Below are 27,030 nucleotides of genomic sequence, written 5' to 3'. Positions count from 1 at the left end.
CACGGCCGTCATTCCTCCCTTATTGGGTACTACTTGAACGGGACTAACCCAAGGTGAATCTGAGACTGGGTAGAATAATCCGGCATCAAGCAGTTTGATTACTTCTTTCTTTACCACATCTTGTATGTTGGGATTGAGACGTCTTTGATGTTGGACCACGGGTTTGTATTCCTCCTCCATGAGGATTTTGTGAGTACAGAAAGAAGGACTGATGCCCTTGATATCCATGATCTTCCATGCGATAGCCTTCTTATGGCTTTTAAGAACCTTAAGAAGTTCGTCTTTCTCTTTTTTTAGAAAGGTGAGATGAAATAATTACTGGGAGTTGAGAATCTTTTTCTAGAAAGGCGTATTCGAGATGTTTTGGTAGTTCTTTTAATTCTAAGGCTAGTGGTTCTTCGATTGATGGTTTTGATTTTTCATTATTTTCAATGATTTCGTATATTATTTCTGACTCTTCGTAGTTATTGTTGAGATTTTCGTCTTCTAGAATGGGTTTGTTGAGTGTTTTGTCTAAGACTTGTGTTTCTAAAGGAGTATTGATGGAGGAATCTCGCATATAGCAACTTACGATGGAGTCTATGATGTCAACACAATATAACGTGTCATCGTGCTGTTGCGGATATTGCATAGATTTTCCTATGTCAAAAGTGATTGCCTCGTCATTGACCCTGAGAGTGAGTTTGCCGGTGCAAACATCAATGATAGCCTTTGCGGTGGCTAAAATGGGTCTTCCTAAAATTAGAGGTACACTTCTGTCTTCCTCCATGTCTAGAATCAAAAAATCTACTGGGAAAACAAACTTGTCAATTTTGACAAGCATGTTTTCAGCAATGCCCCGGGGGTATTTAACGGATCAGTCAGCTAACTGAATGCTCATACGGGTGGGCTTTGGTTCTCCTATCCCTAGTTTTGCAAAAACCACATAAGGCATTAAATTAATACTAGCTCCTAGGTCAGCTAGGGCATTGCTAACAGATAAATTTCCTATGAGACAAGGGATAGTAAAACTCCCTGGATCGGTCATCTTTGTCGGTAGTTTGCTTTGGAGGACAGCTGAACATTCTTCACTTAGGGTGACCTGCGAGAGCTCCTCCAGCTTCCTTTTGTTTGTCAGCACTTCTTTAAGAAACTTAGCATATTTTGGCATCTGAGCAATAGCCTCTACGAAAGGGATGTTGATATGAGTTGCTTAAAGAGTTCTAGAAACTTCCCATATTGGGCTTCCAATCGCTCCTGCTTCAGTCTTTTAGGGTATGGAATAGGCGGAACATAGGTTCGGACTGGCTCCTTAGGCTGTACTGTGCTTGCTGGAGTCAGCCTTTCCTGCGTTTCATCGGGAGATTTTTTCTCCATAACTGATTCTGAAGCTGGTGTGACAACAGTGGTTGTACCGCTAGCTGTTGCATTTGGGTTAGTGATTGTGTTGCTTGGAAGAGTGCCAGGTGGTCTTTCAGATAATTGTTGGGCAATTTGTCCGATTTGGGTTACTAGGTTCTAAAGTGATGCTTGTTGACTTTTGAGGTCGGCTTCATGTTTTAATAATACTCCGCTGATATCAACAGCTCTTGAACCGGCTTTCTTTTCTGCTTCATTTGTTTTGGTCATTAGTTGGATTAGCATTTCTTCGATCTTGGAGTAGCTCGGGTTTTGATGGCTACTAGAACTTTGATCTTGAAATTGAGGTTTAGGCTGGAAGGGTTGATTCATCGGTCTCTTTTCGAATCCGGGTAAAGATTGAGTGTTACCTCCGTCTTTCCAGCTGAAATTCGGGTGGTTTCTCCATCCTGGATTTTAGTTATTGCTGAAAGCGTTGTTTTTTCGAGCGATGAAATCGACTTCTTCCATGGCTATGATGACTTGCTTATAGTCAATCTTCTTATGGCTTCCTCCACAAGTGTCACAGGTAAGTCTGGTTTTTAATAGTTCGGCTTGAAGTTGTTCGAATTTTTTAGAAAGAGTTTCAAGTTGTGCTGTGACAAGAGTGTTGGAATCAACGTGGTGTATTCCTTTATGTGTAGGTGTAGATCTTGGTGGGTTGTAAGCAAAACTCTACTTTGCGACTTTCTCCAGGACTTCAAATGCTTCGTTAGGTGATTTGGATCCCAGGTCTCCACCAGCGATCTGGTCGATGGCCTGTTTGTTTTGACTGGATTGTGCGCCAAAGAAAGTTTGTACTTGTAACCATACGCTCATTCCATGATGTGGACATCTTCTTAGAAGACTTTTGTATCTTTCCCATGCTGCGTGTAACGATTCGTCATCATCGGTCTGAATCCGGTAATGTTGGCTCGGTATTTGGCAGTTTTATCAGGCGGAAAATATTTGAGGAGAAACTGTTCAACCATCTGGTCCCAAGTGGTGATGGAACCAGAAGAAATAGATTCTATCCATTATAGGGCTTGGCCCCTTAGAGAGAAAGGAAAAAGTTTGAGTTTGATTTGATCTTCTGAACAGTTTTGAATTTTAAAGGTTCCGCAGATTCGTAGGAATCGAGATATGTGAGAAAGAGGGTCTTCGTCGGGGAGACCGTGAAATTGAACTGAATTTTCCACCATATGAATGGTGCTTGATTTGATTTCGAAATGTTCGGTGATATCGGGTGGAGCCACTCCATTGCCATAGCCTTCGAGAGTTGGCTTGGCATAATGGCTCATGTTCGGCTCATTGTTCGGGGCCGCCATCATTTCTTCGGTTTGATTTTCTCCTGATGTGGTAGTGTCTACTGATTCGTCTTTGATTGCTTCTGCGGTTTCTGTAGTCCGTTTACGAGTTCGTCGTCGAAAGAGTCGTTCCGGTTCAGAAATTGGAGAAACAAGCGCAGGCTCAAAAGTAGAGGACATACATGGGACTAAATCAAAATTAAACACTAAATTAAAAGTTAGTCTAAGTTAAACTATAAGTTAGGCTAAGCTATTCTAAACTATCTAAGGTTTAAGTTAATTAAGCTAAAGTAGGGTAAGGTAAATAAAGGTAAAAAGTAGGCTAGCCGTAAAATTATATATTTAAAAAAAAAATAAAAATTAAAGATAAAATAAAATAGAAGTTAAAAATTTGTACAGTTATAGACAATGATTAAATTAAAACTTGGATTGTTCTTAGAAACGTACCGTGTCCCCGGCAACGGCGCCAAAAACTTGATGTGCTTACGCGTGCGGCTTGTAAAATTATAAAAGGATGGAATGATTTGCTTATGCACAAGATTATGTTTTAAATTTATAAAAGTGATTTTTACGAAGACTAAACACACACAAAATAGGCAAGTGTACCTATCGTATATGTAGAATAGTATTGGTAAGAACTAAGTATCGATCCGTTGACACAAATGTTTCTAATAATGAATCGTTATTTTACTTTAATCGGAGGTTTTAATCATTTGGGGTTAATTTTTGAACTTTTTATAAAATGTAAATACTTATATATAATATATAGGTGACCAAGATAAGAAATTCTAAACGAGTTTTTCAATTATGCGAAGGTTACCATCTAAGATCAAGAATCCACTCCATTTTAACATTGATAACTAATATTTGGACATGTGATAAACTTGCCATAGCAATATATGATAGATGGCTCCTTAAACCTTAAGTGAGCATCTTTGGCACTAAGGAGATAGCATGCTCATTTTAAAGTCCACCATTTCCTAATGTCATACCATCTTAATGATGTCAATTTAAGTTGGCAAGTAGTTTCGTAAAGTAGAAAGATTAGGATTGACTTCGATTTCTCAAATACCAATTCTAACAACTTCGGGTGATTGTAGTTCATCACACAACCTCCCCTTGGTTGATTTATGTAGGTTATAATTACACATTCCGTTAACATATGATTTCTTTAACTAATTTGATATCCTAAGCAAAGCCATTTTCGGATTACCAAGGTTTAGAAAAATACATCATACCTTATATCTCATCATTTCTAAGTACAATATAAGGATCCATGTTTCGATAATGTATCAATGTATTTCTATATTTCAGGAACATGAATCGATCATGAACGATTGCCAATGGAATTGACAACCACCAACTTTGAATTAGTGATTTAAGATGGTGAAACATTTTTCATCAAAAGATAATTGTAATATAACCATGTACTTTACTAGACTACATCACATGTCTTGAGTAATTATCAAGTAAAACAAAGCTTCTTCATAGATTTTAGATGGTAAGAGGAGTTTAGCTCATAATGAGCATGATGATAAACATTAAGATGATTGATAATATCAAATACATTATTAAACTTGGAAAAATCTAACCAAATGTAGATGAATCCTTCTTCTTAATGATGGTAATGATTGTTGATGATGATGATTGATGGTGATGATCTCCAAGCCTTCAAACTCTTCACAAAATCTCCAAAGTGAGTGTTAGTGTGTGTTTTTATAAGAGAGAATCGGATAGAAATCTTTTCAAGGCACACCAAATGAGTGCAACATGAGCCACTATTTATAGGCAATTTGGATAGTGAGGCACGGCCCCGTGCTTGATGAGCACGCCCCCGTGCATTTTTATGACATGTGCCAGATTTGTTTTGTCTTTTCTGTGAGATGGCAACGGCCCCGTGGTTGGTAGGCACGGCCCCGTGTTTTTTAGTGACATGTGCTGAATTCTTCTTTGTCTTTTCTGTATTCTCGTCCACGGCCCCGTGCATGATGAGCATGGCCCCGTGCTTTTGTTTCCAAATTTTGTCTTTTCTTGTGTTAGAAGCATGGGGGTGTGTTTCTTGAGGCATGGGGGCATGTTTCTTTGTTTTCTTGTGTTTTCTTCTGTTTTTCTTCGTCTTTCTGCTTGTTTCTTCGTTTGGGGCTTGGTTTCACCTGAAATTATGTTTTATTATGATAAGTAGTCTTTATGTAGTTTTTAGGCATGATCGGGAGTATAGATTGCATGCATTGGGAGTGGGCCAACTGTCCAACCGCATGGCAAGGTCAATACACTTGTGGTGACCATGGGGTGCCAACGGTTAGTCTTCAAGGCATTTGTTCACACGACCTCTGGATTTATTCAGCCTACTTCGGCTCAGTCGGGTCCTACAACGACATAAACGTTCTCAACGCGTCACCTGTGCTAGAGTATTACATCAGTCGTAGCATACCGGTCTTACCGTTTTATGCCAACGATACCTTCTATCGTCACGGATACTATTTGGGAGATGGGATATATATCAGAATACTTTCAACTGGTATTAGTGTTGTGGCACGTCCCATGAGCCAATAAAAATAATTCTCTAACCAGGGCTAAAAACAGAAAAGTAGCATTTGGAAACGTGGGTCCCATGCGAAAGCCACATTACGCACCTTGAGTTTACCCGAAGGTCAGTTTGGATTGAGTTATCATTAAACAACATTTGAGTGTTATTTTAATATTTGTTATTAATTTGCGATTGACATCATTCGATTGATGTGGCATTGTAGCATTCGCGGAAATGGTGTTGAATCGTTTGGAAGTTGTTGAGCAAAATTCCCAAACGAAGGACCTGCTTCTGCTTGATAAAATGTCACGAAATTTGAATCGCTTTCCAGTAATTCTTAGATGAAAATATCATTTACATTTTGCATCAAACAGTTTAAGCCAACATGCCCCCAAAGTTTAAATCTATACAGTTATCATTTATAGAATACACTATTAAAATTTTTAAATGGTGAATTAATGTTTGGTGAAGATAAGCTTGTGGAAATGCATTTTGTGTGTTTTTTGGTTACCATAGTTGATATAGAGGAGTAAAGTCGGTTAATGGGCCCAAACTGGTTTAGGTTATTGACTGGAACGATTAATTAAAACCGGTTGAGGTTAGAAACCGACCGGTCAATTAAACTCAACTGACATGAAACGACCAAAAAAATTGAACCGAAAAAATCTGTAATTATATATTGAAACCAAAACGAAAAAAAAAAAAACTAAATCGAAACCAAAAACCAAAAACTGATTTCATTGTTATCATATGAATATCAGAATATGTCCAATACACTTATTCTATATGTGTCGGTGTTCGTTTCCTGATATAATAGGATTATCAAGCAAATTGGCATGTATGTTTTGTGGTGTAGATGATTGAATTTTGGGTTAGTAAGATTTGAATTTTATCCACCCGGTAAAGTCACCACCAACACTTGCATGAAGCTATAAATACGTAAAACATTTAACTTCACAACCTTAATCAGGCCCAAATGTTGCATACTTTTGTTAATTACTTAAATAATAATGTATGATTTTGTACATGGTTTTGGTTCTTAATTGTCAAGTTTATAACCATCTTTCTTAGATTCCACCTATGATATATTCTTACAAAAAAAAATATATTCATAACAATATAAAAACCCCTAAAAATAACCCGGAGGACTAAAAGCTAGTACTATATATAATACACCAAACAAGGGTAGATTAAGACACTTATTTTTAAGTAATTTAAAACACTTAAAGCATGAGGTACATGTGTTAGATAATAAAATTGCAACTTTAGTACCTAATCTTTATTTTATGCAAATAGCTAATATCATATCCAAATTAAAGATAATAAAATGCTCGTTTTTATGGTGCAATTTGTATATAAAAATATTAACGTATGAAAAGACATAGTCGTTTAAAAATCATGGGTGAGAAGTTAGTTTACAAGTTAAATTAAAAACATAATATGGTTAAAGATGAGGGACCAAACTTGTAAGTTGAATGGATTATGTTTAAAAGACATGTTTACCCTTAACTCATGCTTTAAGTTGCGTAGTTGTCCAAACCACATGTACTAAAATGACACTTAACTCTTTAGTTTATTTGAATAAACTTATTGATGTAAGGGTGTAAGTTACTCATTTATTTTTAAAAAGTGGTGAATTAGTAATGACTGAAGCAACTTGTTACTCTAACAAGTTACAAAATTGTGGATTTAACAACTTATTAAGACACATAATTAACTTGTATAATATAAGTTAATCCAAACACTTAAAAAGAGCTTATCAAATAATATAAAATAAACTATAAGCTACTTTAAAATATAAACATAAGCTTAAAATTAAAAGCTAGGCCAAACACCCCTTTAATACTTATTGGAACTTTAAAGAACACCATTTTTAAAAGTATATGTTATGAGCCAACAATTAGAAGCGCAAACCACATAAACTAAAATTACAACCAAAGCTCACTCCATAACGTCCCTGAGGACGGGAGAATTTTTGAAACCCGACTCAAGATCAACGTTATGTAGACAACGTTTCACCGCCAAAAGTCACTCCAAAATGTCGGAGAGGGTGGCCACATGCCATGATTACGGATGACGAATTGCATGAATAGTGTATTATTGAAAAAAAAATGTATAACTAGGGACTATATTAGTTACATAATTACATTGGGTTACATAGATACCGATTACAAGTATCGTCAAATGTGTTTATAGTGTATATATTTAGTACTTTTGATAATAAACTAAGTAAGGGGTTAAAAAGTATTATTAGTAAGAGTAATAGACTAATACTTGAATAGTAATAATAAAAAAGAAAGTAAAATAAAAATAAAAATAAAAATAAAAATAAAAATGAAAATGAAGAAGCAAAGCAGCCGTGTGTGTTATTATTCGATTCGATCTTGTTCTCACCAGAAACCCTAGGTGAGGGAGTGAGTATGCTTTCTCGTATCCTCTCAAGAGCCTCAAGCTTCCACCGTAGTCTCATCCTGATTTCATCATCTCAATCTCTTGTTCTGAAACCACCGATTCATAGTTATCCATCAATCAACAACTGCTATTTCTCTACCACCAATCGTAATGACCAGGAGTGGAAGAATATTACAACCACCACGGAAGAAGATCATGACATCTTTGATATTGGAAAACCCCAGTTGACTCCCACTCCCATTGATGCAGATGATGAAACTAAAGAACAAGATGATACACTCTTGGCAATTGAGGAGGAGGAGGAGGAGGAGCTATTACTACTCAAAGGTATACATACATACATACTATACTACCAGTTTATATTTATTTATTAATTTCCATTTTACTTTCTTCCTAAATCAAACCAACAAAAATAAACATGCTTCGTTCATGTTTGCTCGGTTTATGAAAACAGGTGGTGGAAATCATGCATTTGGGGACTTAATTAGTGCATCAGGAATCACAGATGAGATGTTGGACAGCTTGATGGCTTTAAAAGATTTAGACCACGTTCCAGGGTTGCCCCCGTTGAGTCTGATTGAAGATATGCGTTATCAAAAGAACGCACGCAACTCAACCAGGGCTGACATTGAGAGACAGAAACAAGAGGAAATCGCTAAATCACGTGTTAGACAAGTTGACAGTCAGGGTAGGGCATATGGCACTGGAAAAAGGAAATGCAGTATTGCACGCGTTTGGATTGAACCCGGTGAGGGTACGTTCGTTATAAATGACAAAGACTTTGATGTTTATTTCCCGATGCTTGATCAAAGAGCCTCACTTCTTCGCCCTCTATCTGAGACTAAAACTTTGGGCCTTCTTGATGTTAGTTGTACTGTTAAAGGAGGCGGCACATCAGGTAACCCCCCCCCCCCCCCCCCAACACACGCGCACCCCTCCCTACACCTTAACTACCCTTTATGTATATTCTCATTCTTTTATAAATATTCTCTAAACATTTTTTTTTGTTTATTAAACATGAATGCATTTCTTGTCCATTCAGTTATTTTTTTTTAACGTTCATTCATCTACGTTTGTTAGTTTATGTTCGTTCGTTTTCGTTTTTAAGTATATTCATTTATATTTTTTGGGCCTGTTAAGAGTGTACGGTAGTCCTAATAACATTTTAAGCCCAACACCTGTTTATCACATTTACTTTTACTTGGTTTTAGCTCAATTACGTTTGTTCATCTATGTTCAGTTAGGTTCGTCCGTCTACGTTTGTGAATTAATCATTTATACTTTTAACAAACGAACACAAACTCAATTATTTTTTGTGACGAACGAGCACAGGCAATAAAATCTCGATCGTGCAGCTGTTCCGAATTCTATTGTTTGTTTGGTTGAAATTTCATGAACATGCCCCATTCGTGTTTGTTTGCTTCGTTTATAGGTCTAATATTTTTTTGCATGAAACAGGTCAAATTGGTGCAATTCGACTTGGTATAAGTAGGGCGTTGCAAAATTGGGCACCGGATCAGTTCCGTCCTCCATTGAAAGATGGTAAATATTGTTTTTTCGCTATTTTCTTTTAGCTAATTCAACACTATTTTGTGCTTTAGCTTAGGAAGTTCTTTAGGTTATGCCCGGTTTACATATTTGTTTATAAAATGCAACTTTTGATATGGTTTAGCAAAATATTGTGGCATATAATGAATTCTCTAAAAGATAAGGCCAACAAATAAAGAGAAGTTGTAGACAGAACAGAAGGCATTGTCACTGATTTGAACTTTTAATGATTGTTAGAAAATTCTTCTTTTGTTTTTGCTTTAGAAATGAAAAACAAATACTAAAATTTGTCAAGTCAAATTATAATCTTAGCTGTAAACCTTTTAAATTTGGAAGCAATTTTTTTTTGAAAATACTGTTCTTATGCTTGGTAGTCAGCTAATCTATTGATATACCGATTGAATGCCCATTTTGAAACGAATAGGTATCAATAGATCATCTCTTTCTGCCTTCCATATTAGGAGGGTTAATTTGTCGAAAGCTGGACCGGTTTGCTTCTATTGGTTCTGTTTCTAAACATTTGGTTAACCATGGGGTGTTTGACACATTTGTTCCTTGGGTTTATTCAAACTGACCCCTTCAGGATTATTATTATTATTATATTATTGTTGTTATTAAGAATTTTATAATTGAAGAAATAATGTGAGTTGTGTGTTGGCAGCTGGTTTCTTGACAAGAGACTCACGAAGTGTGGAAAGGAAGAAACCTGGTAAGTCTAAAGCAAGAAAGAGCTTCCAATGGGTCAAACGTTGACCAACAAAATACACCGGGTTATATCGGAGGACTTGTTTGTTGCTGAATTTTGCAGTCTTTAAGGTTTCATGTGCTAAAACACGATTAATAATTTTGTTGTGGAGTGTTTCAATGGCATTACAAATGTTTTCATTAGATTGATATAGCTTTTCAGTTGTTATTAACTCTCTCATTTTGGTGTTGAAGTTCTTCAAATGGGCCTCTGATTTGAACATCTCTTTGTTATTTACATGTCGGACACATGCCGCTGACTTGACACTTACGTTTGTGGGTTGACATGAATATGGCCTTGAATTTTATACCAGAGTTAATTATGTAGATATTCGATGTGTTTTGCCCATATCTATTGCACTGGTATATAACTCTGTAAAAGGTTATGTGAGGAGTTCTCACTAGATTTAGAGTATTCACTTATTACTAGCTAGGTTAGAACCCTATAGGAAAAAAAGATAATATAAATAATTACAAAATATGAAACATGAAAAAAATACAATTTACACGTCACTTAACTTCTTTTTTCTTCTTTTATGTTGTAAGTGAAGTTTTGAATGCATTTTAACCCTTGATTTATCATTTTAAACTGAGTCAAAGACTCTTTTATCATCCAAACTTGGAATGTTCTTCTTTGACAACCTGCCTAGTTCTAAATTTTGACTTATGTTCGATCAACTTTTTGTCTTAATAAACTTCAACATTGGTATTAATTTTATAAAATTAAACACGAATACTTTGTAGTAGTTAACAAGCAGTTAAACTTTTTTTTTAATATATAATCTGAAAACACCAACTAAAATCATGTATAAAAACTCACTTCAACAAAATCATTATATAAACCGAAACCAATAGAAGATCATATAAAAAAACGTCATATTTTTAGTTAATTGTCAAAATGTACACATTCTAAAAAATTGTCTAAATGTTATTTGCCAATCGAAATAGTTAGAAAAAAAAATATTTAACTATAAAACATTTGTTGCAGTGATCGAAATTGCATAAAACTCTTAAATGGTACCTTTTGTTAGTAAAAGACATGACTATCAACTCATATTTAGCTTTCAAACATTCAAAAACCCAAAGAAAAAACATGAACTAAGGATTATAAAAAGAGAAGCAGCCATACTACCAATTTACATCTCAACATGATTAAGCAAAACTAGTAGATGTGCCCGGCGGGAATACAACGGGGATGTGGTCGGTATGAGTTCAGTTTGCGGTGCGAGGGCAAGGGTGATGCAATGGAAATTCAGTCAGTAACTATTTAGGCCACTGTGGCGGGGGCTTGATTGTGTTGGATTAGACTCATGGGGCGTGTAACTTAACAAATGATTTATATAGTTGCATCTGAAACGAAACTATTAGAATTGTATCTTAAGGAGTTGACTATGAACGAGACAACTTACTGACCCAAATGGTTTCTTGAAAAGCTGGAATGATAGTGGTTATGGTGGTTGGGAAGGCATCAAGTGTGCTCAGGGTCAGGTACAGCTTCCATGGAGAGGCTTAGGTGGTCAAAATTGGTCAGTTACTTTCAAGATCTAAGAAAACTACTTAGTCTTGATGATAATGGAATTGCCAAATCTTAGAGGGCTGCAGTTGTATAATAATAAAAAGTTTATTGGGTTGAAAACTTGTCACTCACTCACTCCACTCCAGTACAATAATTTTTCAGGGGTGATTCCTGGGGTGGTGGGACAAATGGAACTCAACCCTTGGTTGACTTTTGACCATAATTTCTTCATACCAGTAAGTTTCTTTGACCAACTTGACTACTGATCTTCAACTGATATCATTCTTTCAGTCATGATGAAATCCCAGTTGAAATACGGAGGGAATCTTGTTGGATCTTTCTTATAATTCCATTCCATTAATGGCAGCATGTAACCAAACAGATTTGAAGGAAGATTAAATTTAGCTCATAATATTAGTCCAAGGGGTTCAAGTGGCTGTGAAGAGATTGAGAGAAAGAATTTTAAAAATGAAGTTAATTAATTCACCTGGGAGAATCAGGCATCCGACTTTGTTGGCAATGAGTTGGGTCCAAAAGGGGAGAAACTTCTTGCTTTTGATTATATATATACGCACACATGCACCAATTTATTGGTCGACTACGATGAGAATAATGAAAGGAATGACAAGAGGTTTAGTTAATCCATGGAAACTTAACATCAAACAATGTTCTTCTTGATGATGATCTCAACCCGGACTATGGTTAATGACGACTGCTGCGAATTTGAATGTGGTTGCAACCCTCGGGTATCGGGCACCTGAGCTTTCCAAGCTCAAGAAAGCCAACACCAAGACTGATATGTACAGTCTTGGTGTTATCATGTTGGAACTCCTAACCAGGAGAGGTGGCTGATGGTGTTGCATTTGCCTCAATGGGTGGGTGTGGGTGGCTTCTATTGTTAAACAAGAGTGGACTAATGAGGTTTTTTATTTGGAGCTGATGAAGGATGCTACTGCAATTGGTGATGAATTGTTGAATACTTTGAAACTTGTGTTGATCCAACTCCGTCAGCTCGGCCTGAGGCACAAGTAGTTCTTCAACAGCTTGAGCAAATTAGGCCGGAAGCCGCCACAAGCTCTGGCGATGAAGGCGGCAGTGGCCCTTCGACTAGGGAATGAAGAAGTTAGGTGAGTTTATGGACCATCAGTTCATTTATGGACCATCAGTTCATCAGTTTCGACAAGTAGAAAGTTTTGGGTTAGCATTGTTTGGTTCGGTTACGAGTTAAAACTGAACATGTAACCAACATTTTAGTTTTATAACAGATTGGTTTTGTTACTTTGTTGTTTCAAATATGGTTTGTCCATTATGTGTGTGGGTCAGTTCATACATTCAATCAGAATTTGGTTCGAATGAAACGGCAACGAGTCGCTTACAAGTTACAATTGCCAGTATTGTATTACTTAAAAGAAATTAATAATGTGAGACTGTTTAAAAGGTGTAAAATATAAAGACTAGGCATTTTGAACACTTTAGAAACAATACTAGGTTATTAACCCGTGCACGACATTGGTGAAAATATTTAAATTTTCAAACAGATACATGTCATTTGAAATGACAACATAATTTGTTATATGTTATTCGGGACGGCAACATACTTTAAGTTGTAAATAATATTGGTACGGAAACCAATGATTGTGAAATACAATGATAAACCCAAACAACATTCAAATTACAATATTTAAAAACATAATCAAAAGTTAAAAATGTAAAATTCATAAGCTACTAAAAAAACTTTCTTATAAACCATATTTATTCTTTATTTGTAACTTTGTCTTCATTGTTTAATATAAGAATTTTAACAACACTCTTCGCTCTTGATAAAACTACATAGAGTTGTCTATGTGTAAACACCGGGTCTCTGAGATATATGTCAACTCTTGCTAGAGATTGGTCTTTTTGATTTTATTTAGCATAATGTGTTTATGAAAATTTTAGTTCAAATTAAAATATAAAAAAATAATTGGTATGATCTTACTTAAAAAACCAAAAAACTAATTTTTTATATGGACCACAACTAAATTTGTGAATTTTGCTGCAAAGTTTGAAAACAATATAAATTGAGTTAACTAAATATAAGTAAAAAATAATGGAGAAATATCTTGGCGCCTCTAATTAACATAACATCTTAATTAAAACATATATTTTAATTGGTTTTAAGAAAATAAAATAGTATTGGATAACTGAACATTATGTTTTGTATCATTTATAAAAAACAAAATAGAAAAAAGAAATGTGTAAACATACATTCAATGTTATTAAAAACCAGAAAATAAAGAAATAAGAAATAATCGACACAGTAAACCGGGCTTGTGTTTAACACAATTCACTTAAACAAATTCTCGGTCTGTTCCCAGGGTACTCCGGTTCGAAACAGAATCGGTGCTCTGCCGGACTCGGACACTTGCCTGAAACGAAATCGGAAATAACGCTATTGCAGTAGGAAGAAGATGAAGTGTGTTTTTGAGTTAGTGTGTTGACTAATGAATGGCCATCGTATTTATAACCAAGAGTCATAAACATATATTCAATTCAGAGTTATGACCATTAAAGAATATTAAATAATAATATTCATCTAATGACCATTTAGTGTAGAATTTAAACTGAATAATAATCATAATCATTATGATCATTAATTGTATTGACCAGACAACCAATTTGAATTTCAAAAAACTGTCTCATGCGGGCTCGGATTTTTGGAGTTGCATTCGTGCGGGCACGCACGAGTTCGATAAATTTCTAGTCCAGAAACCCAAATTTGCACCCCCCTGTGCGCGCGTAGGACTTGTGGTAAAACATGTCATAAAGATTCAAATCAATGGTGAATGCTACACCTTATATACCACTCATTAGTTTGTTCCCAACCCAATGTGGGACAATCTTTACCATTTCCTTATTGAGACTTCATTCACACACACTTTTACTTAAAATTCCAACAATCCCCCACATGAATGGAGGTCGAAACAACAACATTATTCCGATTAGATTTCAGCAGTTGAATCTTGCATACAATAGGTAGGTGTTATCCTGTAACATCCCGAAATTTCTAAAGTAATATTTATTACATTATTTTGTCGGGTGAAATAAACGAGTTAGTGGAACGATAATAATAATAGCAAAATATGAAGACTTAGTAGGATAATTAGATGGGATTAGATATGGACCAAAAAGAAATATGGGCCTTCGGTCCATGGGCTTAAGGGAGTATAAATACCTCCTTAAACCCCAATCCTTTCCATTCCATCCATTTATCCATCCTAATCTCTACACACTCCAAAACACACACAACCCGAACCAAGATCCAAAGGCGAGGACCCGAGCTCGTTGGTGCTAGATCGTCGTGACGAACCAAAGCAACAAGACCAGCTCGTGTTCGTAGTTCGACTCATTTACTGTACGTTTATATCGAGAACTTGTTCGTTTAGGTTTGGATTAGTATAGAAATGATAGATCTGTGTTTGTATGGTAAAAACGAATCCAACAAAGCTAAACTTACTGAAAATGGATATGATTTGATGGGTTAATCGATTGATAAAAGAACCCGTAACCTATATGCCTAAATCGCACCCTTTAAACATCAATGTTAGGTCGATTTGATGGTTGGGGTTTGTAGGCGCTGGTCAGACGATTCCGTGGATACCTAAATCGAGTTATCTGGTTAAGAAACGAAGATGATTAAGGGATTTAAGGACGAACAGTACCTGCAGCTGGACAACTTCGCCTGCAAGCTAAGTTCGCTTGATGAACTTCGCCTGCAAAGCTAAGTTCGCCTGATGACAACTTCGCTGCAAAGCTAAGTTCGCCTGATGACAACTTCGCCTGCAAAGCTAAGTTCGCCTGATGAACTTCGCCTGCAAAGCTAAGTTCGCCTGATGACAACTTCGCCTGTAAAGCTAAGTTCGCCTAAGGTTTAACTTCGCCTAAAGCTAAGTTCGCCTAAGGTTTAACTTCGCCTAAAGCTAAGTTCGCCTAAGGTTTAACTTCGCCTAAAGCTAAGTTCGCCTAAGGTTTAACTTCGCCTAAAGTCAAGTTCGATTAGAAAATAAATTAAAAACGATAAGTAAAAGTAAGCTAATACTAGGCCACCAGATTAAATCAGGCGAGTATTGATACGTGTAACTTATACAGTCAGCCGATCTCAGTTAAAGAAGGGATTTACAACTATCGGAGGAAGAAGCAGAGTTCAGGTGAGTTTCTAGCTCCATTTATGTGTTATGTTTTCGGGGCTGTGTGCATACTCGATGTGTTGTTAATAAATTTATCCTAAGTGATAAGTGTATGCCATATGTGATATATGTGATGAATATGAATGATTGCTTGTCGGTACGCGAATGATCTTCGGATATTGCGCGTACTGTCAGGTCAAAAATAAAGGTACGAATATTATATATCGAAGATGTATGAACATTACAAATGAATACTTGTCGGGGCGTGAACGATCTTCGGATATTGCACGTATCGACAAGCGGTATGGTTGTTAAATGAATGATGTAAAGAACGCCTAGAGTGTTCTTATGCTATAATGTAATTATTGTATATGTGAAGTATGTGTATACAGGTACACGAATGGTATGTGAGTTCTACGTTCAACATAGTAAGTTAGGATGGCAAATCCCTCTAGCTTTTGTCGGACATAGACTCGACTGGTGATGACGTAGTTAAGGACTGCGGGCCTTATACGTAAAGTAGATGATAGATGTAAACGTAGATAGGGACGGTGGGCCTTATACGTGTTACAGATAATAGGGCGAATCGCAAGCAGACATAATGGAAATGGAAGGCTTGGACTGGACAGCAGCGAAAAACCAGATCAGAGACAGCCCTACCGAGAATTCGTCTCAATTAGGCGCTTGTAGGAGACTAGGAGGGGGCAGCCGTCAAGTAGAAAGGAGAGATGAGGGCACATAAGTTTACCAAAAGACAGTCGGCTTATACGATTTGTAAACTAGTACCTGAAACTTACAATCTCGAGCTCTAGGGCTTACTGCTTAATAAATACTACTTGCAGGCTTACTCCTAGTACCTGCGGCAGTTTACTATAGCACCAGCCCCGGGACTTCCTTACTTTATTCAATTAGCCCTGCTGGTTATTGACCGGGCCAGGCCAAAAAGGCACTTCGAATAAAATAAAAGCAAGAAGGTCTTCTTTTTTTATCTTTCTATTTTGATCTTTCGAGCATCTAAATGGAATTGCTAATTCTATAATAACGATAAAGAATGTGAAAGAAATACTTAATTTAATCCTTACTTGATGTGTAATGTAACATAGTAATTATCTTTTTCAATTGAGAGAGATGGCTTAGTGGACGAAAGCGGCGGATTGCTAATCCGTTGTACGAGTTATTCATACCGAGGGTTCGAATCCCTCTCTTTCCGTTGATGACTTTCTATTTTTTTTCTAGTTAAGTGTGTGGAATAGCTAAAAGAAAATAAAAATATGAAGAAAATTGTAAAATAAAGCAAGAAAAACAATTTGTTCTTCACGTCCAGGATTACGTCCTGGATCATTGGATAGGAATCCAAAGATGAAGAGAGGCCTTGCACGAAACCAACCCCCCCCCCCCCCCGCCCGCTCAAGTACCAGTTGCTTAGGTTAGAGGGGCATTGTCCCTCAGTTCTTACCAACCCCCGGTGTGTAATCGACATGTTGTTAGCTTCAACTCGTTCGAATAAGAATCTGCAATTACCTCTGCTGTCAATTTCTTATTCATTCAGGGCGCTCGGCCGGTGCTCCTTTCTCAAACCAGAACAACTCTGAACGTTAGGGAAGATAAGGGAGGATCACTTGAGCGAACTGACCGAAGGGACTTGACTTATCCGAACCGAACGATAGCGGCTTAAAGCTAAGAGCAGCGTCGCTGCTTGATCGGCGGGGAGGAGCATCTCAAAGTATGGGGCAAAGGATCAAAGGCTTTTACTTTGTCACCCGGGATCCACCACAGGTTGGGTTTGAGAGCCGTGTGATGGGTGACTATCCAGCACGGTTCGGAGAGCACTTTTAGTCTGCGCTGGTGAATGGAAGCCCCACTATCAAGCAAGAAAGAAGCGGCTCTTCCCAGGGCGGAGTCCGCATTGACTCTATTTATTATTATGGTAAAAGGATTTGCAACAGAGAGCCTCAACAGCAGCTCTTAACCCACACTTTTTGCTAGTCAATTGCATTTCAAGTTCCCGCACAGTTGATCCAGCAAAAAATAGAATCTAGTCTCCGTGAGTCTATACCAATATTACACTTTCTTTAAATACTTTTTATAGGTTATAAGGAAGCCTAATTTCCTAGGAAGAGAAGCGTGAGGAAAAAGAACAGGGAATAAAGGAGAAAAGGAGGATGGAAGGGGACGTGTAAGCATGAAGGCGGATACTCAGGTCAATCTTAGTAGTGAATAGGTCATTGGAGAGGAGAATCTTTCTATAGATAGAAGCAAGCGGGTACAAGATGGAAAAGTGAGATGTCCAAGATATTAAGAACGAGGGGAAGAATCGACGAGGAATCTAGACTAGAGAGGAATCTAGAACATCAAATCGTGAATGAAAAAGAAAAAGCGTGAGGAGAATGATCAACTCGAGATGTTAGAAGGTGCAAAACTAATAGGGGCCGGAGCTGCTACAATTGCTTCAGCGGGAGCTGCTATCGGTATTGGAAGAGTGAATTGACCATGGGGGCTCCACTTTTCCTTACTGAATTCATTCTATGCGAAAGAGTCTCGCGGCAAGAGCGCTGCTGTAACCAGTTCTGATCTCAAGCACCTAACCTTTGTTGTGAAGACTTATTCGCCATCGGCCGGTAATACCCAATTCGTGAGATGGCGGTGATCTTTAGCTGGTCATGACCATAATGTGCTGTTTTCCCCGGAAAAAGTAGAACCTTCTTTGGAAGAAGAACAAGGCTTTGATCCTATGCTTTTTATCTATCCAGTGACAGGGCAGCTGCTTTGTCCAATCTAGTTTTTTAGTCTATCTCTACCCGATGGTAAGCAGATCCAATCTATCCGCCCCTCCCATAAGATTCTTTCTTTCTGGCGGAGCAAAGGTTCGCTGGCCACTGCCCTCCGTTCCAAGCGAAAAGACTCGGCTAGACTAGAATAGAAGACTCAAAAATCCTCGGTATCGGCTTTATTGGTTGGCTAGTCTTCCATCTATCGGAATATCTTCTTACCGAGGCAGAAGCCTCTTTTAACCTTAAGAAGACTTTGCAATCTCATTTAGAAAGTTTGGATTGAATAGCCTGTTTACATTAAAAAATCTGACGGCCCGAAATAACGAAGAAATCGTCTTGGTATTGGATCCGCTCTTCTCTTAGCATGAACATGAATTCTATTCTATTCGTCTTCTTTATTCAGCCCCCACCCGAACCCTTCTTAAGACCACCAAGCCCTCCCGAATGAGTTCTACTATAGAAGCTTTCAACGGAGACCCGGCAACGTAGTTAAGGACTGCGGACCTTATACGTATTATAGATAGGCATCAGCATAGGAAAGGACTGTGGACCTTATACGTGCTGTATTTGTATTGTGGTAGCATAGGGGAGGACTGCGGACCTCGTACGTGCTATGGTTTAGGTTGCAACATAGGGAAGGACTGTGGACCTTGTACGTGTTGTGGATGTTGGATGGTATAGGGAAGGACTGTGGACCTTGCACGTACCATAAATGGTGAACATAGGTAAGGACTGCGGACCTTTTACGTGTTCACGACCTTGAGTACAGGTATAGACGGCGGACTATGAACGTACTCTCGGTAGACTGAGGTTAGAGATTGTAGATATGTATGTATGTATGGTAGTAAGTATGTATGTAGAACAGAAGGGTAACTAGTTAGGTATGGATATGTATCTTCCGATATGTATGTATGTGTATGTATTGTATGGCGTCCGATTAACTAGAACTCACTCAGCGTAGCTGACTTTTAGTATGCACGCAGGTGAGTAGAATGAGACAACTAGCTTGAGCGGGCACATGGTGGGCGAATAGGAGACTGGCATTTGAAGACTCAAGATGTTTTAATGTAATTGACGTTTATTTTGAAAGACAAGAATGTTTAAATAAGGCAAGTTTTGGATTGTTGTAACGTTTCATGAAAGTTTTTATATTCCGCGAAAGTTTTAATGAACTCTGATTTGTAAGAACTGTGTTTATGAGTAAATCCGACGCTAAAGTAAGGCTACCGGGTTCGGGGCCTTACATATCCTTTGAACCTTTGCTTATGAAGCATACTTAGCCCACTGGCTCTGAGTAGACGTGATGTCTTTGAACTCGAGGCCGTTTGTGTAGACGACAATACACTTCACACAAGACTCTCCCTGACAAAGTCAAGTCCTCATAGTTATGTTCGTTATGGTCATGAACATGCGCCTGGTTATGCAAGAGCTATTAAGTGTTGTGCCCAACAACACCCTTCGAAGCGACCCCACTTCTCTCTCACATAGGTGATTCTCCATGTATGACTACCTTGGTCGAATCATTAAAAGCCATATTCTTAGCCTCACACTTGTCACTTTTAGGAATGGACTAGGAAGGTTACCTTGTCACGTGGTAAAATCCCTCTTAAAATTGTAGGGTTATACCCCCCACAGTGACCGCACTAATTCATACAATTAGGTTTTCCTAATGAACTCAACTCTTGGGATCTCCAGTCTATTGAGTTAGGTTTCCTTCTCATGAACTTTATTTTTTCAAGGGCTTCAATCCCATTCCCATGGACGACTTCTGAACTAACTCTCTACTTAGGCCTTTTGTTAGCGGATCCGCAATATTATCCTTTGACTTCACGTAGTCAACAGTGATAATTACAGTAGATTTTAGTTGTCGTACCATATTATGTCTACGTCTAATATGTCTATTCTTACCATTATACATTGTGCTATGAGCTCTGCCAATTGCCGATTGGCTATCACAATGTATACAGATGGCCGATGCCGGCTTAGGCCATCTTGGTATATCCTCAACAAATTGACGTAACCATTTTGCCTCTTCGCCCGCTTTATCTAGGGCGATGAATTCTGATTCCATCGTGGATCTAGCTATAACCGTTTGTTTAGACGATTTCCACGATATAGCAGCACCTCCAAGTGTGAATACATACCCACTTGTTGCTCTAGAATCATTCGTGTCAGATATCCAATTTGCATCACAATGTCCTTCGACAACTGTTTGATATCTGTTATAATGTAACCCGTATTCTCTATTGTATCTTAGGTACCGAAGCAACCGAATCACACAGTTCCAATGACTTGAACTTGGGTTGCTTGTGTATCTACTTAGCTTGCTCACAGCATATGCTAAGTCGCGTCTAGTGCAACTCATAAGATACATCAAACTGCCAATAATTCTTGAGTATTCCAACTGGTTAACGGGTTCACCTCCATTCTTAGCTAGATGTTGACTTGTGTCAATGGGAATTCTAGCTACATTAGAGTCATTTGCATTAAACTTCTCAAGAATTTTGCTCACGTAATGGGATTGACTTAAAACAAGTCCATCTTGGGTTCATGTGATTTTAACTCCCAAAATCACATCCGCAAGACTCGTGTCCTTCATATCAAATCTTTCTTTTAACATGTTCTTAGTGGACGTTATGATTTTGTCATCACTACCAGCAATGAGCATATCATCTACGTATAGACACAAAATGACATATCCATCGGATGTGTCCTTCACGTATACACATTTGTCACATTCATTGATTTTGAACCCAGCATCAAGCATGACATGATCAAACTTTTGGTGCCATTGTTTAGGAGCTTGTTTCAATCCATACAAGGATTTCACAAGTTTACATACTTTATTTTCTTGCCCAACGGCTATGAAGCTTTCGGGTTGTTCCATGTAAATCTCTTCCTCTAGATTTCCATTCAAGAAAGCCGTTTTTACATCCATTTGGTGAACTTTCAAGTTTCTAATGGCGGCAATGGCAAGCACCAACCTTATAGATGTTATTCGCGTAACCGGCGAATATGTATCAAAGTAATCTAAACCTTCTCGTTGTTTATATCCTTTGATCACCAACCTTGCCTTATACTTATCGATGGTGCCATCAGGTTTCATCTTCTTCTTGAAGATCCATCGATATCCTAGTGGTTTACACCCTTGAGGAAGATCCACTTGTTCCCACGTATGATTTTGTAAGATAGAATCCATCTCACATTTGATGGCCTCCCTCCGCTGAGGTCATTCAGCGGAGTTCACCGCTTGTTGATACGTTTGAGGTTCCTCTTCTACCATGTAGGTAAGGAAATCAGGGCCGAAGGATTTTTCAGTCCTTTGCCGTTTACATTTTCTGATTTCAACCTCCTCTGTCTCAGATTGTCCCCGAGGTTCATCTCCAGTACTCTCGTTTTGAATACTTTACTCAACCGACTAGAATAGCTCGGTTTTCCTTTATCCAAAACATGGGAACTTATATTCAAACCATGATGCATCCTTTGCTTCTATTATGGTGCCATTGTTTATTCCGGGATTCTTGGAATCATGCACAAGAAATCGATATGCACCACCGGGAAGGGTATATCCTATACACACACAATCCCCGGTTTTGGGTCTAGGCGTTTTGGTGGAGTCACCACTACCTTGGCTAGTCACCCCCACACTCGCAAGTATTTATATGGTGGTTTAGTTCTCATCCATAACTCATATGGAGTTAGATCTTTCTTCTTATTCGGTATCATGTTTAAGACATAATTAGCCGATAAGATTGCTTCCACCCCACATGTCTAGGCTTATCCCAGAACTTATCATCATGGCATTCATCATGTCTTTCAAGGTTCGGTTCTTACGTTCCGCTATGCCATTTGATTGAGGGGAGTAAGGAGGCGTGACTTCATGTATGATTCCTTCTTTTTCACACAAGTCAATGAAAGGTGAAACATATTCACCTCCTCGGTCACTCCTTTAATTTTTCGATTTAGTTGATTCTCAACTTCGGCTTTAAATAGATAAACTTATCAATAGCCTCGTCCTTACTTTTAAGTAAGTAAACATAGCAATATCTTGTACTATCATCAATGAACGTGATGAAGTACTTGTTCCCACCACGAGTAGGAATTGCTTTTAAATTACACACATCGGTGTGAATCATCTCGAGGGGTTCAGTGAATCTTCAATGATGAATATCCAAGGATTTAAATATCTCATTACCATATATTACTTCATATGTTACAATTCATACTTAGTGAATTTCCAAGGAGTTAATCCATCATTAACATATATTAATTCATATGTTACAATCCACACTTAGTGAGTTTCCAAGGAGTTAATACGTCATTAACATATATTAATTCATATGTTACAATTCACACTCAATGAATTTCCAAGGAATTACACATCACTTTTTTTTTCCTCTTAGTATATTCACCTCTTTATTCTATTACCATCTCATGATGTGATTATATATTTGATGTGTCGTCTTTAGACTTTAATCTTCGCAACAACTCACAAGTTGTTTATTATACGAAATTATTTTGACGACATTTACACATCAAATCTCCAAGTGTTATTATCTTCAACACTTTCGTCATCCGACATGAATCATCTCAGTGATATCGTTTTATATTATGTATACAAGTATTCCCTCAAATAGAAACCCATGCACACATATCATCGTTTCACTTTTGAAACCATACTCTTGAACAAATATGTTCAAATAACATCAACTTGTTACAATTACTACACTTAAGTAGCAAAGCTTGAATTTTCTAACACATCCATTAGAAAATTAACGTTTACACAAAACGTTATAAATAAATCGTATCTTACACGCATGTTAGATATTTAACGTTTACAAGAAACGAATGGTTTACTCAAAACCATTTCTAACGCAATTGTTAGACACAAACGATTGCAAAAATCGTCAAACAAAACTAATAAATCCCAACGGTTTTACAAGATCAAATATTACATTTTGTAACACTGTATAGGATTTAAGATTGCATCATGATCTCTAAAATCCAAACACACCAAGTTGTACTACGCACATAATTTCCCAAAAGAAAATATTTATAAGATTATAATATCTAAATACTTTTATTTCAAACCATTTCGTAAACCCAAAAACCTTATAAATAAGGTCTTAAGATTGTAGCAATAATCTCACGAACTCTGTTTATAAATAAGGTTCACCATTAATACAAGAATAATAATAAGTAATCTGTTTAAGTTTGTTGGAAATTTTGTTTGACGATTTTTGCAATCGTTTGTGTCTAATAATAATAAGTAATCTGTTTAAGTTAAAACTGAACCTGTAACCAACATTTTAGTTTTATAACAGATTGGTTTTGTTACTTTGTTGTTTCAAATATGGTTTGTCGATTATGTGTGTGGGTCAATTCATACATTCAATCAGAATTTGGTTCGAATGAAACGGCAACGAGTCGCTTACAAGTTACAATTGCAAGTAATGTATTACTTAAAAGAAATTAATAATGTGAGACTGTTTAAAAAGTAAAGACTAGGCATTTTGAACACTTTAGAAACAATATTGGGTTGGGTGCTGCACAAAATTTAGGTAGTGGCAATTAATATGCACTTACAATATGCACATACAGCCAGCTTTCAGCTACTATTTTGTGCATATCCACTTGTTTCCTTTGCAAATGTTTCCCATACACTTGCCATCTTTTCTGCATATCCTGCCTGTTACACAAACAATATGCTTCATTCAAATTATACCTACGTACTAAAAAAACACGATTAAATATCCGTAGTAAGGATTAAACATCAAATTATAAGAATATCGTACCTGATTAACAACAAATCCTTTCAACATCCCAAAGAAATCTTCACGCTTCTCTTCATCAAGCCTCTCAAATTCCGTCTTGTCAGTATCCTGCATTTTAGCATATTATTATTATTTGCTATCATTTAAACACTAATATTGAAGATCTCTAAACACTGTTACCTTGATATGGTTATATTCTTTGATTGCATGGTTTTTGGCACCTTCTGCAACTCTCAAAGTTTCTTTCAACTCATCTGTTTTCTGAATTCTAGATCTGTCTGCACCAAATACCTTAAATGCAGCTACTTGAAGCTTTTCAATTCTTGAATTTAGAGTTGAAAACTCTGTTACAACAGTTTGTAGTGTCAACAAAGCATTTGATCGATCGGAATATGCATTGTTCACATGTAACATCACCCCTAGATAGTCATGAAGCTTGTCCTGTGCACACCAAAACAATACGTTGCTCTTACTAATATGATATTATATAACTATAATAATAAGGTTTCTAGAACTTACCAGATGTTTAATGGTTTGTGAACATAAACGAACTTGTTGCCGAACGGACAGCTGTAGTTAAATAGGTACCCAATAACCATCCTGTTATTATTATTTGTAAGATGAAAAAAGTTTTAGGATCAGAGTGTGAAATGCATAAAGAAAGTAAAATCTGATTCTCTCTGGGTCGGTCTACAATCATCGCTAGCACAAGCACAACATTTGGTTTCTATTTCAACCAGCATATTGGATCAAGGTTACTCTTTATCTCTATCTCTATCTATCTATCATCTTTATCTTTCTATGTTCCTTCAATTCAAATCAACCTAGGGTTTGTACTCTGAATGACTGCTCATTATCAACGTTTTTTTTGGTTTTGCTTTTTATAGATTCAATTAGTAATTAGTACATTATTAGGTTCCGTATATACATACTATTCTGTTGATTATGTAGTAGAAGATTATCATTATTCATTCAGTTGATGATTGATTGCCAATAAAATTTGTGGTGTTTCATTAGCAGCTGATAAGTTTTTTTTTTTTTTAATCTAATAATTTAGGATGCCATTATATTAGTTTTATACCCATTCTTCACAAATGCAGACACAGGCATTGTAATATAACTACAGTTAATGCCTAGCTTCTTAATAAAATGGACAAGTATGAAATCCCAAGTGCTGATTTCTATTTACAACTTATTTCAAGCTTTAGGTTAGATTATTATGTGCTATATAAAACAGTAATGGGTAAAATGTGCTTTAGAAGAAAGAATGGAATAAAATACTATGATGTTTTGAACATCAAACAGTGAAAGTTGGAATTCAATTTATAGCAAACAACTCCCTTGAGTTGCCACATAAATGGACTCAAATACCATAGCACCCAACTGAATCAACTCTGCATAACTGCGTTACTGAATTTTTTGCTCCTTTGTGTGGACCCGTAACCCAGCGAGCACATGCTTTTGCAGTATGCATTCAATACTGTTTAGAACTGCCAACTTGAAGTGTAACATTCAAATTATTTCGATTCTCTGTTTAATGCACCAAGTTTTGTTCGTATGCTTATTCAAACAAGAATCACAATAGTTATTAGGTATAGTTTCTGTAGTTGTTATATCGAGTCATTTGATATCTTTTATGAAAATTTTATGAAAACGGCCCGTTTCAACTCAAGCTTGTAAAAAGTATATTTCTGAACAGGAGGTAATCTCATATGTTTTGAATTTATTTATTTTTTACAGGTTTTAAGTCACATAAAAGGGAAAAATGAATTTTGCAGCTTCATTGTGTAGTAAATCGACTGTTAGTAACTTGGTTACAAAAATCCCCGTCTATGCTTCTGCAAGCGGTATATAACAAAATTTCCATTTATTTATTAGTACTTCTATTAGCTAAATTTTTTTATTAAATCATAGATGCGTCTGGAGACGGATTAAGCATGGTGTTCAGACGCTGGGCCACCAAGAAAACCGCGGGAAATATTATTGTAACACAACGAGGCACTCGTTGGAATAGGTAAAGATCACACGCTCTATGCTTTAAAAGAAGGGCGGGTCAAGTTTGAGCACCACAAGCTGAGTGGACGCAAGTGGGTCCATGTTGAACCCAGAGAGGGTCATGTGCTTCATCCAATTTACATGAAGTCGAATGCACCCGAGTCAAACACTGCACTTTAAGTGAGGCTTTATTGTTCTCTTTTCTTATTAGTTGTGCTAAATTAGTTGAGACTTGAATCATTTCCCAGTTTCATATGATTATATAAAGTATTAGTATGGTCTTTTGATCACTCTGAATATTGTCTCATTCCATCTTTATAACTGATTAATTTACCACTTTATGCAAAACATATATATTACTTATTACTCGTTTCATATATTTTGTTAACAGACAAGTAGAATAGGGCTGTTCACGGTCCAGTTTAAAACGTGAAACCACCCAAACCGGTCATCGGTTTGGTTTAACGATTGTTGATTGTTTTTCTTTCTTTAACATTCAGTCGGTAGGTTTATAAGCGAATCGTTTGGGTTACAGTTTACACGAAAACCCGACCGTATAAAACCAGACTGGACTGTAAAATTCAAAATGTTGTTAACTTTTTGATATTTTATATCAGGTTAATAGTTGAAATAATACTAGGCTAATAGTTGAAGTGTAATTAGGTTTGTTTACTAAAGCATATAGTTTGTTGAACTGTATGCTTTATGTGATTAAATCTACATCTTACAAGCAATCCACTATTAAATTTGGGTGAACCAACTCTACATGTGTTTGTTCCATGAGTGTTTATATAAATTGCAATTAACTCTGCATGTGTTTGTTCTGGACTGTTTTTATTTGTATTTTTTTTGGTCAAAGATATTCTGAAGAAACACATTCCGGATACCATTTTTATTTAGAAAGGGGAAATATG

The 27,030-nt window shown here is 36.8% G+C and overlaps 1 protein-coding gene and 2 pseudogenes across 3 annotated transcripts; 2 read left to right on the top strand and 1 right to left on the bottom strand.

The window, feature by feature from the left end:
• Positions 1–7,610: 7,610 nt before the first annotated feature.
• On the top strand, positions 7,611–10,198 carry LOC143635555 (small ribosomal subunit protein uS9m-like). Its single transcript, XM_077103362.1, has 4 exons — positions 7,611–7,929; positions 8,057–8,500; positions 9,061–9,144; positions 9,812–10,198. The coding sequence occupies exons 1-4, from the start codon at positions 7,611–7,613 to the stop codon at positions 9,901–9,903; spliced, it is 939 nt and encodes a 312-aa protein (XP_076959477.1). The 3' UTR covers positions 9,904–10,198.
• Positions 10,199–23,939: 13,741 nt separating this feature from the next.
• LOC143635554 (sorting nexin 2B pseudogene) lies at positions 23,940–24,535 on the bottom strand (annotated as a pseudogene). The gene is made up of 3 exons (XR_013154077.1): positions 24,302–24,535; positions 24,143–24,229; positions 23,940–24,036 (listed from the first exon to the last, which is right to left on the bottom strand). The product of XR_013154077.1 is annotated as a sorting nexin 2B pseudogene (transcript).
• Positions 24,536–25,862: 1,327 nt separating this feature from the next.
• Positions 25,863–26,384, top strand: LOC143635567 (uncharacterized; annotated as a pseudogene). Its single transcript, XR_013154083.1, has 2 exons — positions 25,863–25,968; positions 26,036–26,384. The product of XR_013154083.1 is annotated as an uncharacterized LOC143635567 (transcript).
• Positions 26,385–27,030: the final 646 nt, after the last annotated feature.

Source organism: Bidens hawaiensis, unplaced genomic scaffold, assembly GCF_021521415.1.
Source record: "Bidens hawaiensis isolate Kalapana, Puna unplaced genomic scaffold, B.hawaiensis_p1.1 tig00007577_1, whole genome shotgun sequence".
Taxonomy (NCBI): Eukaryota; Viridiplantae; Streptophyta; class Magnoliopsida; order Asterales; family Asteraceae; genus Bidens; species Bidens hawaiensis.
The sequence above is the reverse complement of the archived record's forward strand: the minus strand, read 5'-3'. Positions and strand labels throughout refer to the sequence as shown.